The sequence below is a fragment of the Zootoca vivipara genome, chromosome 7, assembly GCF_963506605.1.
Source record: "Zootoca vivipara chromosome 7, rZooViv1.1, whole genome shotgun sequence".
NCBI classification, from domain to species: Eukaryota; Metazoa; Chordata; class Lepidosauria; order Squamata; family Lacertidae; genus Zootoca; species Zootoca vivipara.
The window spans coordinates 20,644,850-20,660,188 of NC_083282.1; the positions used below are offsets into that span (position 1 = coordinate 20,644,850).

Genomic DNA, 15,339 nt, shown 5'->3' on the forward strand with positions numbered 1-15,339 from the left:
TTAATTTCACACTTCTCAATGCATTTCACCTTCAGTTTCCTAACTGCAAAAAGACAGCCTTTTTTGTTTTTAAAGGATTTATTGTGCAAGGACAACAGAGCATTTAAATCCACCTTAATTGCACAAATCTGAATTTCCTAGTATACATTCAAATCCCACCTGCAAAATACTGGGCTGTATCTAATGCTAGGCCTACTCAGAGTAAACTTATTGAAATTAATGAACATGACAAACTTAGGCCTATTTATTTCAATTGCTCTACTCTAAGTATAGCTTAGTTGAATGCAACCCACTGACTGGACTACTTAACATCCCAACCTGTACCATATGTTTATTGTGCCTTGTTTAATGTTTTTGTAACTGATTAAACTCTGTAAAATATTAATAAAATGAAAAAAGGAGATAAATATCGAGTTAGACTGATATGAAAGTTGTTTCTAGGCTGCTGCCTGCACCCATGCATGTTCATTGTGTTATGGCTGATACATCAAGTGATGATTTGCATCTGTGCATGGAGGTGCATATTCAGCTGCAAGTATTCAAGGCCTAGTTTGGACACTTGCCTAGGCCGCAGTGGTCTTCTTGGGATGGAGGAGCAGACAGGCCTCAGTCAAGAGCACCTGACATGAATTCCAATCATGCAGGTGCTGTGTCTGCATTTGGGGCAAAAGCAAACAGTTCAGTACTGTTGCATACAATGTTGCCTGTGTAGAAGGTTCAGTTCTCAGCTACTCTACCTAAGGCTAGGAAAGAGCTCTATCTGAAACTACAGAGAGTTACAGCCAGCCAGCCAGCCTTGAGTCCCATCAGGGACAAAATACATGTAATGATGATGATGATGTGACATAGACAACATAGAATCTATGTCAGGTGTGTGGGGAAACTCTCCAGATGTTGCTGAACTACAACTCCCCTAAGCCCTGGTCACTGGCCATAGTTGCTAGAGCTGATGGGAGCTGTAGTTCAATAACATCTGGAGGTACACAGTATCCCCACTCCTGGGCTATGAGTAGTCCAGGAGTCCGTTACAGTATCTCCACTACCCAAAGGCATGTTGCTTACCACTATGAGGAATTGCAATCAAATACATAATTTTGCATGAGTGCTAATGAAGGGGTTAAAACGATAGAGAGCTGGATTCCTAGTCTCAGCTAAGTCCCTCCCCCTCTTTTCCATGAGGAGGAAGTGAAGCCTTCATTTCCTGTTTCTTCTCTCTGTGGCATTTTAATTGAACAAGGAAGGCGTGTCCAGGCTTTGTTGCAAGCTTAAAGCGTGTGTTCAAAGCCATCTTTCTGTGTTTTCTACCCAAGAGTATTCTGCCAGTATCCTGCTGCTTCTTGGATAACTGCATGAAGCTGACCTTTGAAACCTTTAGTAAGTAAAGCGTTTTAGATTTACAGTACTTAATAGGGTGTGGTCTGTTGATTGCAAAAGCGTCGAGTGCTGTATTTGCAAGCTGACAGGATAAAAGGGTCTAAAAACCTATACTGTCTTCCTAACTATACCACTGCTTGATTTTGCACTTTTAAACTCGGCTGTTGGGGGCTCTGTTCTCTCCTGCTGGAGAGTGTGCAAGGTCCCACATTTTGAATCCAGACAGCCTGCCAATTATTTTGTTATTTAGCCCCCACACGCGGGTCACAAGAATTCATATTTCCCTCCACAGCTACCTTGGTAACTGAACTGAGGACTGACTCTCGGTACGAGGTAGCAGAGTTGGGGGTAAATTTGTAGAGGGGGGGGCTTTTTATTCTTAATCCTTGGATAGGAAACTGGTTCTTGTTTGTGAGCTGCTTCGAACTTTCCTGAAGAAAAGCGAGGTATTAATACATATTAAGCAAACAAACACTCGACCAGACCTGAGTAGTCACGTGAGGAAACCCAAAGCACATGGAGAGGCCAGGTGGACGTTCCCGCGCGTTTCTGTGCGCTTCGCGCGTGGCGCAAAGCCGCGCCCAGCAGCAGCAGCGAACCGTCGTCGCCCCTACGGGTCTCTGCTTCCCCCCCCCTTTTGCTGCGGAGCTACTGAGGAACTGAGCGCACCCTGGCTGCATGCAGCAGCGGCGGCGGCGGCACTATCTCCTCCATCCTTCCCCCTCCAGGGGATGGGGCGAGAGTGATGGATGAAGGCGTAAACTGGCCGAGCACCGCTGCCCGCCCTGGTTTGGACGCGCCCTCCGCTTTCTTCCCTGCAGGGCTTCTTTCTCCTGGGGCTAAGGAATCACCTGACCGGCCGGAAGACCGGCCGGGGGCCCCCCAATTAAAGTGCATCCGCGGCGCAGGCGGGAGGAGGAGGTGGCGGTGGCGCCGGCGGCGGCGGTGCCGATTGCATACCCTACGCCGGTAGCTGGAGTCGGGGCCGGGCGGCCGCCTGCAAAATGGGCAGCAGGATTACTTTCTTCGAGGTGGGTGTCCCCCGCGAGCCTGCGCTAGGGAGGAGGAGGGCGCTCTAGTGGGGCTGGGGAGAAACCCCCAAGGGGACCCAGGGTTCCGGAGCTTACTGGAAGAGGGCTGCGCCTGCGCCCTCCATCCTTGGGCTGGCTCACAAAAGGGTCCCTCGCCGGCGGGTGCCTTGATGATGATGATGGTGGTGGGCGGGGGAGGGAGCAGCAACTGCTCTCTCTGAATTGGAGCCAGCGGGAACCCGGCACTTGCCGCTGGATCCTTAAACACGTTGTCTGGCTGCAACCACTAGGGCTTGTTCCCTCTCCAGCGTGCTTAGGGGGGCATGGCCTTTAAACTCCTCCTGAAGTCTGAAGACCATCCTAGGAGGACCCACTTTTAGACCAAGCGTGCACTTGGGAGACCCACCAGATATCTATTTGTACTAGTGTTTGCTGTTGCAGCACACCTTTGGTTGGCCCTGTGTCTTCCTGACCCATCAGATTTGGGATGGGATATGTTTTCTTACCAGCAGATTTTCCTGTCCCTGCCTGAGCAGGAACTTTGCCTGATGCTTTGGGTTTTTGTAGGTGCTGTTGTCTTCCACTGCTATAGGGAAGCCCAGGAGTTCTATGTCTCTGTGGGAAGAGAATTATAGTCATAGTCTTTTGGCAGTTTCTTGGCATTCCTGTACCTCCTGGGTCATGGGCAGCCACTGCCATGACATAGAGGAGTATATGCTTTTCATGCCACAGCAAATACACCTTTTTAAATCAGTGTGTGTCACCAGGGGTTGTACATAATTAGGTACGTTATAAAGGTGAGTCAACACATGAATGTTGGCAGGCATGCGACTGTATCCATGGTCTTCAGATTTCAGGGAAGGGCCATAGCACAGTGGTAAAGGAACTGTTTTGCTTTCAGAAAGTTCTGGTTCAACTCCCAGCATCTGCAGGTAGAGCTGCAAAAGTCTGTTCGAAACGCTGCCAGCCAATGTGGACAATACTGAGCTAGATGGACCTGACTTGATATAAGGCAGCCTCCTTTGACCATCCAGATTTGTGTAATTACTATCTCGAGGCATCCCTTTCCTGATTACCTACCTACTTGGCTGTCACATCTTCCTACTAGTAATAGCTGCTGCACTAATTTTTGCCTGTGTTTGGAGAAGAGATGGTTGCCACCTTTGACGACCTAATGTTCTAAGAACAATGAAAGGCTTTTATGACAGGAGATGGGAACCTTGGGTTTGGAGGCCAAATGCGCCTCTCTAACTGGCCTTTTATTCAATGTTCTTATTTGTACATAGTGTATTGTTTTATTGTTGCTATGGCCATTGGCTAATGTGAATAAAGTTTATTATCTATCTCTAACTGGCCCTTCAGACTCTCTCCAGGCCATGCTCCCTACCTAACCCAAACCCCTAACGAGCCCTGCTTTGTGCCCTCCTTGAGTGCTTCTGCCTGATAAGTTTCCTTGTGCTGTGAGCATGCCTCTTTGCTTGCCTGACATCAGATGTAGGGGTAAGTAGGTGTAGCTTGGCAGAAAGGACTTGCAGGCCAAAAGGGGTAGATCCAATTAGACCCAATCAGATGTTCTCCTTTGCTGCTGCATAGGAATGCAGCCAGGCAGAACAATTCAACTGATCAACTATTCTGGAGAGAATATGGGTGTCTCAGAGGAGTCCCTCCACTTAGCCCTGTCTGCCTTCACTGGCTTTTGCCATTAGGGAGTTCCACTATCAGAGGAGAAGCTGTACCCGTGAGGAGCACTCCAAAAGGAGGTTGGTTCGTGCCAACTGTTTTATGTTTGACGATTTGGGATTTTCGTTAACATTCCTTGGCATCCCAGCTCCTTTGCCAGGAGGTAGGGAGGGCTCTCAGGCTGTCAGTTACCAAAGTTTCTCCTATGGTTTATGGCTTGTGTTTTGTCTGGGTTCAAACTACACACTAAGCCCGAACATGGTTTTGTTCAATGCGGTGCTGAAGCAATCTCTGGTTGCTTGTTTTGGAAATTGGCAAAAACTACTGCTTTTCAGCAAATCTCCCAATTTTGTGCTTTGTCATCTTATACATGCCTTCATTAACATGCTAAGTGTGCTACAACAGTGTATTTTGTGCTTCTATATTATCACTGAAAATAGAACACATAGACTATGTTTCAGACTAATAGGTGAAGGTGAAATTGGCTGCAACGATGGCAACTTCCTGGAAGACTAAACCACCACCTGCCTTGTCAGGTTTTGTGTTGTGCAATCTGAGCTGCATTTGAACATACGTAATCTTAATTGAGCATGGTGATTTAACAACCTAAGGTTTTCAGAAAAACAACAATAACATCTTGTGGCGGTTTGTTCTCATCTTCTAATCTTGAAGTACCTGGATAGAATTTTTTTTAAAGCACCTAAACAATATTGGAAATTAATTGCTTGCCCTACCCCATTAAAAAACAGCAACACTATTTCAGGCATTGATCCAAAGAGAAGTGCATACTACACATTTGTACAGTGGTGCCTCACTAGATGAATTTAATTTGTTCCACGGGTCTTTTTCTTAAGGAAAATTCGTCTAGCCCATAGGAATGCATTGAATTTTTTTTAAATTATTTTTTGCCCATAGGAACGCATTAATTGAATTTCAGTGCATTCCTATGGGAAACCGTGATTCGGTAGACAAATTTTTCGTAAAATGAATTCGTCTAGCGAGGCAACCTCCACTAGAAAAAACCTTTCGTTAAACGGAAATTTCGTTAAGCAGGGCATTCGTTAAGTGAGGCCCCACTGTACTCTGATAACAGTTGGCAAAAACACTGGGGAACAAGAATAATTCACAGAGCAGTGGTTCAGTTCAGTGTGCACTTGCACATGAGATATTTCATATTTTGGACCAACGTTGTGTCCATAGATGCTTTACAGATAGGCATATTCAGTACCTGTGAAGAAAAATTGAGACAAGAGAATGCACAATAATGAATGAACAATGAACCATGCTTTGTATGGTTTTAGCTTTGTTTTAAATGTGTTACGGTTTTTAATTACCTTTAGTAAATTGCCTTGAGACAGTTGTTTAGATGGTGATGAATACATTGGTGATGATACTACTTCTACTACTAGCACATTTTTCTTCACAAAAAGCCAGAATAAATTAAATCATGTACTTGGTCTTATTATCTTTGCCCTGGACATACTTACTCAGTGAACCCTTTATAAAACTGATTTTGTTTTTTGTTTTTAATTGGTCCATTCTGGCACTATTTATTTATTTATTTATTTATTTATTATTTTAACGGGCTTCAAGATACTTGTTTCTTTATAATAATTTCTCTTGTGTTCTGGTCCTGTTTGTGGGCTTCTCACGAGCATTTGGTTGGCCAATATGAGAAAAGGATGCTGGATGTCTTGTCTCCTTCCCTAAGCCAGGCAGAAGATTTCTGGGCTTTGGGAAAGAGGCACAAGGGATCTGGCAAGATGATGGAGCCCACTTGCCTCGTTCCCAAAGCTGGAAAGGAGGTGCCAGGGGAACATTTAGGGGACTAGCCTAGCCCCCCATGTCCACTGAACACATGCCACCTGCCTATTAAGCATTCTCACTTGTTTGCGCAAAGTTTTATGACGCCGTGTCTCAAACAATTGTTAATCCCACACTTTCCATTGCAGTTTTCCCAACACTTTGCTCCTTAATTTTTCTTGGGAGTGGGTTTGTTGTGCAAGAGCACCAAATTAATTGCACAACCAGAATTTGTTGGCGCACCACTGAATCCCACCTACAAAATAGTGACTGTTTGTAAGCACCCTTTATGACCAGCGTTTGGGCATGTGCCTTGCTTGGGGTGTTTTTTTGTTTTACTTTGCTGCAGCTCAGAAAGTTTAGATTCTTTTACCAGGATACAGTATTTAACAAGCGCCTGTGATCTGCAGATAAGATATTGTATACTGTCCTGAATTACCCATAAAAGGGATGAGCCTTTCCTCTCAACTAAATAACGCAGACCAATCCCATAATGTGTGGAAACAAACCCATCAATAATACATTGAATAGGTTTTTGTCAAAGACATTATAAGCAGCAGTACTTGAGTCATCTGTAGGGTTTGGAGCTGTCTGGATCAGGACTCTGAAATCAGATATTCTGGATAGCACAATATAAAAATTAATTAGCATGTATCCTGCAAAGAAAGCCTCTCCGTAGGAGACCTGGCATAACCTCCAACCAACTCAGTCGAACACAACCCATCAGTCATGTATTGTGACTTGCCAGGCCCTTGCCAAGTGCCCTGTTTTCGGAGTCCAGACAACTAGGAAAAATAGCAGTCTTCTAGAGGCCTGGTGAGTTGCCATATTTGGGCTGCATTTTGGCATGGGTAGGTCTGCTTTACAGAGTCCAAAGGCAAATTATGAGAAGTACTAATATTAAATGAGCAGGAATTCACTGTGTTTGCTTCCTTAGAGGGCTTTTGCATCCACCCTAGGCTTGGAAATAGGTCATCCCAGTGCACACATTTCTTTCCGAAAGAAAAGCACTTGACGAATAAAAAGCAAGCTCTTCCTCAATTATTTATCCCCCCTCCCCTGCCATCTATTTGGAAAGCTGCTTGCTATCATTGGTGGGCTAGAGTTATTGGAGAAGTAGCCGTTTTAAACGGTGACAGCTATGCTGAGTCATGTCGCTTCTGGGACCAATAGCAACTTCGATTTTTTAGAGAGAGGAGGCTCAAATTGTGTTTTCCAAAACAGCAGTTTTAAAAAATAAAGACACAGCCAAATTTCTTACACTCTCATCCTGTGTAGGAAAGGGCTGTCCCCCTGAACTGTGCCAACGCGAATGGCTTCTCCCTGTGTCAGTGAAAAAACTAGGCTGGCAGGATGCAGGTACCAGGTAACCCATATTCCATTAGGACATTGCTGGCGCATGAGGCGGGAATTTATAGGCAGATCTGGGAGCACAAAAGGAGAGGAAACAGGGTTAGTTGGAATTGTATGCTTTCTCGGGTTTCGGTCCCTCTGCTACACATGACACAATGCAGAGGGGGCACTTGGGAGCCAAGGGCAAAGAGAGCCTGGGGTGTGTGTGTGTTAATGTTAAGAAGCTTGTTCCACACTGTGGCATTGTTTTATAAAGTTTGCAAGCAGCAGATCTTAACAGTTTAACTTAGAACAGGAAAAACCCACTACTGTATACCTATGGAATTACAAATGTGTGATGTACAGTGGTGCCTCGCTAGACGAATTTAATTCGTTCCACGGGTCTTTTCTTATAACGAAAAATTTGTCTAGCGAATTCCATAGGAATGCATTGAATTTTTTTCGATTTTTTTTTTTGCCCATAGGAACGCATTAATTGAATTTCAAATTGGGAAACCGCGATTCGCTAGACGAATTTTTCATAAAACGAATTCGTCTAGCGAGGCAACCTCCGCTCAAAAAATCCTTTCGTTAAGCAGAAATTTCGTTAAGCAGGGCATTCGTTAAGCAAGGCACCACTGTAGACAGTTTACAAAGGGGCACCTCTGTATATACAGTTGTGTGCGTGCATTTGTGCACTGTGTGAGTAGTGTCCCTGCACAATCAGACGGTCTTTTGCAGATGTTGTTCTACTTTATAAACTTTTCTTCAGTGGATGCTCATCTAACTTTTCTAGTCAAGCATCTGTTTGTATTTCCTCCAGTGCTGTTGCTTGGCAACAGACAATTGCAAAGAAATAGTTCCCTGGCATGGTTTATTGCCAACTCTGGCAAAGGAATTTTGATCTGAAAAAAGACTTACATGGAGAAATGCTTGGAAAGATTAATTTGACTACTAAGAAGTAATCAGGTGCTTGGGGTATAAGGAGAAATTATGCTCTTGCTCTAATTAAATCAAAGGGAGGCTCACTTACACAAGCACTTTATAACAGCACAGGCAGGTTTAATTCATTTTGCACTGCTTTTATACCAGCCTGCTTGTTCATAGATTGCAAAGCAAGCTTTTTTCCCCTGAGTGATGGTTTTTTTTGGGGGGGGACGGGGGTCCATATGGTATTTGGTTGTAAGTACCAAGTAGGACAATCTAGCAACAGGAAAGGGCTGGGATCCAAGTGGCTATAACAATAAATGGGAATAGGTAATTAGGTCCTGCAGTATTCCTGCAATGGCTCTTACAACTTTTAAACAAATCTGTTTTTCTATAAAAAAGAGGTTCCAGAATTTGCCATGAAAACCTTCCTTGTTCTCTTAGAATGGCAATAACGTCCACCTGAGAGGTGCCCAAGTTCTGGCGAGTTCTGACTGGGTAAAAATGGCCTGTCTATGAGCGTTTGATAAATTTAATCATTTCAAGGTTCATGTCCCACTTACAACATTGCATACTCAAAGCAGCATAATTTGACAGCAGTTCCATGGGAAAATACGTTGTACAGTGGTACCTTGATTCTTGAACGGCTTAGTTGTTGAACAAATCGGCTCCCGAATGCCGCAAACCCAGAAGTGTTCCGGTTTGCAAACGTTTTTCGGAAGCTGAACATCCGATGCAGCGTCCGATTGAGTCCAGGAAGCTCCTGCAGCCAACTGGAAGTCGCGGCGTGGTTTTTGAACGGTTTTGGGAGTCAAACGCACTCCTGGAACGGATCGAGTTCGAGAACCAAGGTACCACTGTATGCTGTACTAAACAAATGCGGTCAAATTCATAAGGGGGAAAAAACCACTCCCGTAACAGTAGTATGTATACCTGCAGTGCAATCCTATGTAATATGGTATACATGTCTTCCCGGAAATAAGCTCTGTTGAATTTGCTTCCTCAGCAAATAAAATGTCAGGGTGGGATGCAATGACATATCAAGCTGATGTAAAAGTTCACTGAGTCAAGGAACCACCTGGAACATGGTGGAAACACCTGGAACATGGTGTTGACAAGATAGGGCACTATAACACCTCTGTGCTAGCATTGCAGGGGGTTGGACTAGAGCAGGGTTCCCCAAACTAAGGCCCAGGGGCCGGATGTGGCCCAATCGCCTTCTAAATCCGGCCCGCGGACGGTCCAGGAATCAGCATTTTTTACATGAATAGAATGTGTCCTTTTATTTAAAATGCATCTCTGGGTTTATTTGTGGAGCCTCCCTGGTGTTTTTACATGATTATAATGTGTGCTTTTATTTAAAATGCATCTCTGGGTTATTTGTGGGGCATAGGAATTCGTTCATATTTCCCCCAAAAAATATAGTCCGGCCCCCCACAAGGTATGAGGGACAGTGTACCGGCCCCCCTGCTGAAAAAGTTTGCTGACCCCTCGACTAGAGGGTCCCTTCCAACTCTACAATTCTGTGATTCTATAATAATTGGCACTAGCAAGGGCACTGTTACACCAAGTTCATAAACGATGCAAATATGGCTGGAAACAGTGCCTAGAATGAATGAACTTCCTTGCACCATTCCAGACACTACATTGACACAACAGCATGTGCTTATTTCTTTAGCACTGCAGGATCCCCAGCACAGCATTCATAATTTCTAGGGCTGGGCGATATATCAATACATCATGAAAAACCGGTTTCAAGTCCATATTGTGATACCGGTTTCATAGTTTTTGGCCTGGCAATATACTGTGTGTGTGTGTGTGCGCGCGCGCTATTCAAAAATCACAATGGGGGGGGGCACGAAGCCAGCCAATGCCTCTACATAGCTCCATCCTTATTTCAGACATTGTAATATATCAGTATTTTGCAATTTTTCTCTGGTGATACATCACTGTGTTGAAAACCAGGTATCTCCAAGACCTAATAATTCCCACTTGCCAGCTAGGTGCCACTCTGTTGATATCCTACCATGACTCTATGGATCAGTGTTAACATTCTGTGAAGCTAAAAAGCTTATGTGCACCCCCTGGTTGCAGAATATGGCTTAGCAACCAGCTTAACAACTGTTGGTCTAATCACTGTTTCCTGTTCACAGAGATACAAGAAGCCGTCACCGAGATTGTTCTAGCTGATTTATTCACTTGGTATTTTCTCTTAGGTTGAAATCCTTGATTGGAAGACAAAGCAACAATTATGCTTTTTGGAAAAGGTAAACAATCATAACGTTATTACTACAATTTAACCGAATTTTGAGTGATCTGTGTGCTTTAGATATATTTTCTTAGTAATTGTTTAAAGGATCCTGTTTGAGATGGATCAGCATACGGTAATTTTCCTCCATATCACAGATAGGGAAGCTCACCCTTAATTTCCTGTTTCCTAAAATGTAAAAAGGAACCAATGAGCTTGACAATCCTTTTTTTTGAATGCCTGCATGCTTATATATATATATTTTTGCTTCCTAGGTTGAGCCAAATGCTACAATAAGTGATATCAGGCTAATGTTCCATAAATTATGTAAGTATATGTATTTTTCAAAAGAATCCATGTTTAAAAAGTGAGGGAAGCTTTCCAGAAATGCTTGAATTATATGTCATTGCATGGAGCCTGAGTGCCACTGATATCCTCTGTCATACAAGCCCTGTATCTTCTTCTATGTACTTTGAAACAATTATAGTAAACCTGTTAAAAAAGTAGTTATACCCCCCCTTCCTTGGTTGCCCTTCCACCAATTTGGTAATTTGGTAATATTTGTAAATTCAAAAGTTCTTTGTTTGTGGCACAGACACTCCTGCCCCAGTGCTAGGAAACTGAGCAGACATTATTATTATTATTATTATTATTATTATTATTATTAATTGTGCCATTTTTTTGTCCCTACAGATCCTCAGTGGTATCCCTCAAGGCAGTCTATAAGGCTTGATCCCAGTAAGTATTATATAGTGAAGTATTATTATTTCATTTAAGTACAACTTTTCTTATCTTGGAGCAGTTTATAGTGAAATGCAAAACCCCATTACGTACACTATTGCTGTATCATCCAAAAGATGTATTAATGTTAACTGGTAGCCACAGAAACTATAAAACTCCAATAACATTAAAGGATCTGTCAATCAAGAGAGGTCTATAATCCTGCAGTCGTAGATAGACCAATGGCTGCCTCCATGTTTATCGTGTGTATGCTTGGGTAAAACAGAGCTCAAGGGATGGAGCGAGGACTTAACATGGAAGATGTGGGCCATGCAAGCTGAGAATGTCTCTTGCTGTCTTTCCAAGTGAGAATGACGATGCTGTCAGGCCAGCGGGTCCTTTTCTGGTCTTGGGATTTTGGGAGATGCCCAACTTTACTACCATCTGCAGCTGGCCTTGGACAGGACACTGGAGAAGGAGTGGTGCTACAAAACCATGTGTGGATATATAAAACAGTTGCCATGCAACACTTACTGCTACACTTTTTATCTCTTCGGCTATTCAAGCTACTCCGAACAATGTGCTTATGGGAGAGGCCATAGTTCCGTTGCTTTGCCTTTCTCAGGATCATTGGTCAACTCTTGACATCTTGTGTTTAGCTTTTTTTTTGGGTATTGGGACTGGGAAATACCCTTGCCTGAGCCAGTGGGGAGCTGCTGCATGATTGTGGGGGGTAGTCAGTTCTACACTAGACAGGTCAGTGGTAGGGCTGATCAGTACAGTATATCCTTGTGTCTTCCCAAACCAGTTTGAAGTCCAAATCATGATACTGGTTCCATAATTTTTGACCTGGCTATATATCACAAATCATGATATGTGTGTCTGTGTGCTATGCAAAAATCAAAATGTGGAGGAAACCATGAAGCCAGCCAGTGCCTCTGCATAGCTCTATCCTTATTTCAGATATCGTGACCTACCACTATATTGCAATGTTTAGCTGGGGGAAAAACACAATGTTGAAAACCGGATATTGCCTAACCCTAGTCAGTAAGGCTGTATATAGTTCTCACACGCCCTCGCCCCACGCTCCGGGTGAACATGGAATTTAATTGGAGAAATAAGCTGCTTTTCAGCCAAGGCTCATTGCCATAAATGCAAAAGTGTTATTAGGTCAGCGGGAAATGCAGGCTTTTTGATTAGGAGTCATATGCTTTAGCGTTCCTTTTCGGCTGTCAAGCACTTAAAATTTTTTCTCTCTTCTTCTCAGAAGGAAAATCACTGAGGGATGAAGAAGCCCTTCAGCTGCTCCCTGTTGGCACAACCGCTACGCTCTATTTTAAAGATTTAGGGCCCCAAATAGGATGGACAATGGTGAGCTTCAAAGCCTCAAATGTTTTAATAACTGTTTGCCTTAATTAATCCTTGCATCACTTTCTCCTTGTGCTGGCGGTCAGGTCCCCAGTTGTGCTTTGGTTTGCCAACTAGCACAATTGGTAGGGGTCTCTCCCCACCCCTGCCATCTTTTTCTTTCTCTCTCGTTTGCTCTCCCGTCCCTTTTGTGTGTGTGTGTCTGATTTATGAGATGGTGGGGTGAAGAATCCAAGGGGGGGGGGAGAATAGAATTGCCACAAATACTTGGCAGGCAAACACATTGCAAAGCAGCAGCAGTTGCTTGGCAACACGACAAAACACAGCTTGTGGAGGCAATGGCAATTAGGGGGTGTAGCAAGAAACAACAACACAGGGATCAAGTTTTCCTAAATTAGGGCGAGAGACCCAGAGGCAGGCCAGCTGCTTGTCCCAGTCCTATTGAACAGGACCGTCAGCAACAGAATAGTGACCCTGGACCCTTCTTTCTTTTATTCTGACTGAGCCACAGTGCCTGCAGAAATTCAACAGGTGAAGTCTCTCCGAGACATAAGGACATAGATATTTTCCCAGTTGACTTCTGTCTGTCACACCTGTTCAAGGCACACATTGGCCTGATTGGAAAAGCTAGCATGAAAGCTTTTACAAAGGCAAAGCTGAAATCTGTGGGAACAGGAGATAAGGAATTTCCTATCCAAAGCTCCCCCCCGCCCCTGCCCCTCCCCCTGCCCCAATGCCTTCCTGCTTCCCCTTTAGTATGCCCTGTTATATTGCTGATAACTTACAAAGCTGAAAGCAGTAGTTTGAAATACGTATATATAAAAAATATTATAATTCACACCCAAGTTCTCTACTGCTGGGCATAACTGTTTCTCATCCTCCAAGCTTCTCATTTGGACATTCCTGCATAGATGGAGGCGTCCTTGGCTGGGTTCCAACATAAGCACATGCCGTGAAAGGGGACATGGGGAGAGGGGAAGGAGGGGAAGCAAAGGAACTAGCAATGTGTTGGAATCCGTGGCATTAAGAGGAAGTAAGTGGCTCATGCTGAGCCAAATTTAGGACTAGGTGTCTTCTGCCTTTCATCCTGCCAGGATAACCCAAGTTATGCAATCTGTGTGAATTGTGCAGTTTGAGCATTTTTGCATCGTTAGTTGTCTTATTCTGCTTGCACTTTTTAGAGGAAGGATGAGGCACCAAAGGCCTGATGACTAGATACTCTGCTCTGGTTTCTGAATTTTCACCAGAACTTGCAATTCATGTCTTCAGAAACACGAAGGCTGCAGACTTCCTAAAGCAGCAGCTTAGATTACTCGCATGCCAAGTTGTGTTCTCAGTCCCAACTGCACCCCACCAAAAATAATGCATGGACCTTGTAAAGTTGCCTGATCCATGCTATATGCCCTCTTCAATGGGGTCTTGCATGGATAGGGATAAAATGCTGGCACAAACTGTGTGTATATGAAATAGCAAATGCTTATTGAACATCTGTAGTGATTGGAATAACAGCACACAGTGTTGGCATAAGGAACCAAACCATGGCCAATGTCTTGACTAAAGCACACACCCTCCCCATTTTTTAATTGTTTGCCCACTTGAAAATCTTTTGATGCTCAGGACCCTTTCCCCCCAATAAACACAGACAAAAATGCCTATTCCTCCCCCCAAAAAAACAGACAAAACCAACTTTATACCCACCCATGAAAAACAACAGACAAGAAAGCAAGACAGCAACCTCCCTCAAAACAGGCAACCCTCCCACCAACACACACCTAAATAAAGGGGCAAAGGGCCTTGTCAGGTGTCATGTCTGAGGGTGCCCACAGGTGCCGTATTGGGGACCTCAGTTTCCTTTTCTCTGGCATTCAGTGCCGCTGAGAATTGCCGTGGTAACCACCTAACAATCTCTCTCTTTTTTGCAGGTATTCTTAATAGAATATACGGGCCCATTGTTCATCTATTTTGCGTTTTATTTCCGTATGCCTTTTATCTATGGCCTGGATGACAGGTTTTCCTCGAGCCGGCATCCCGTAGTTAAGTAAGTCGCACTTCTAAGGCCGGAGGATTTAATTCTTGGGTTTGCCCGCAACTTTATTCCGAAATGTCTTGCCGTATTTGTGTCTCTCTAGCTTTCTGAAACGCTTTTATCTTGCTGTTTCTAGCTTGGCATGTATCTGCCATTCTTTCCACTACATCAAAAGGTTGATTGAAACAATATTTGTTCATCGGTTCTCCCATGGGACTATGCCACTGAGGAATATTGTTAAGGTAAATTTGCCACACAATCTACTCACAGCCCTTCTGTAAAATTCAGATCTGGCCGCCACCTTCAGCACGGCAGTAACCAAATCCTTGGCACGGCTTTCGGGGTACGGTGCTGCCTTCTGCCACTCACAATGTTAACATCGATGTAACCTGTTAACATGAACACCTCACTACTGAAGCTTGTTTTTTCCACATTACCATTTTTATTTCTTCCATAGTTTTTTCTCTGACTGTTGCTCTATAGCCACTTAATCCCTTCTAGCCAAGCGCAAAGGCCCTCCTTGACAGTGTGAGTTTTCCCAGCTCAGTGCTTTGCATAGCAAAGGTCCCGGGTTCAATCCTTGGCATCTCCAGCTAGGGCTGGGAAATCAGGGGAAGCCTCTGCCAGTCCTTGTATACAGTTCTAAGCTAGATGGACCAATGGCCTGGTGCCATACAAGGCAGCTTCCTATGCTTCTGAGCTTACTTTTGGCTCCCATCTAGGGAGCTAGTGGGCTTATTGCAGCACACAAGCTGGAACTGGGCTTGTAGGCCTGTTGCTGAAAATGACTGCTGCCTTGTTGGATTCCTAGGGGCCCAGCTCTTTGGGGG

At 44.1% G+C, this 15,339-nt stretch overlaps 1 protein-coding gene across 3 annotated transcripts in view; it reads left to right on the forward strand.

Annotated features, from left to right (window-relative positions):
* Positions 1-1,254: 1,254 nt before the first annotated feature.
* LOC118088377 (very-long-chain enoyl-CoA reductase-like) overlaps positions 1,255-15,339 on the forward strand; it is a 38,307-nt gene continuing 24,222 nt past the window's right edge. For 2 of the 3 annotated variants that reach the window (XM_035121981.2, XM_035121980.2), the window contains exons 1-7: positions 2,039-2,405; positions 10,364-10,414; positions 10,671-10,722; positions 11,089-11,133; positions 12,383-12,486; positions 14,406-14,521; positions 14,646-14,751. In XM_035121981.2, coding sequence (XP_034977872.1) covers positions 2,379-2,405; positions 10,364-10,414; positions 10,671-10,722; positions 11,089-11,133; positions 12,383-12,486; positions 14,406-14,521; positions 14,646-14,751 — 501 coding nt within the window. In that variant the 5' untranslated portion in view covers positions 2,039-2,378. Of the gene's footprint in view, positions 1,375-2,038; positions 2,406-10,363; positions 10,415-10,670; positions 10,723-11,088; positions 11,134-12,382; positions 12,487-14,405; positions 14,522-14,645; positions 14,752-15,339 lie in introns of those variants that run through there. The other variant, XM_035121983.2, reaches the window with a different exon arrangement.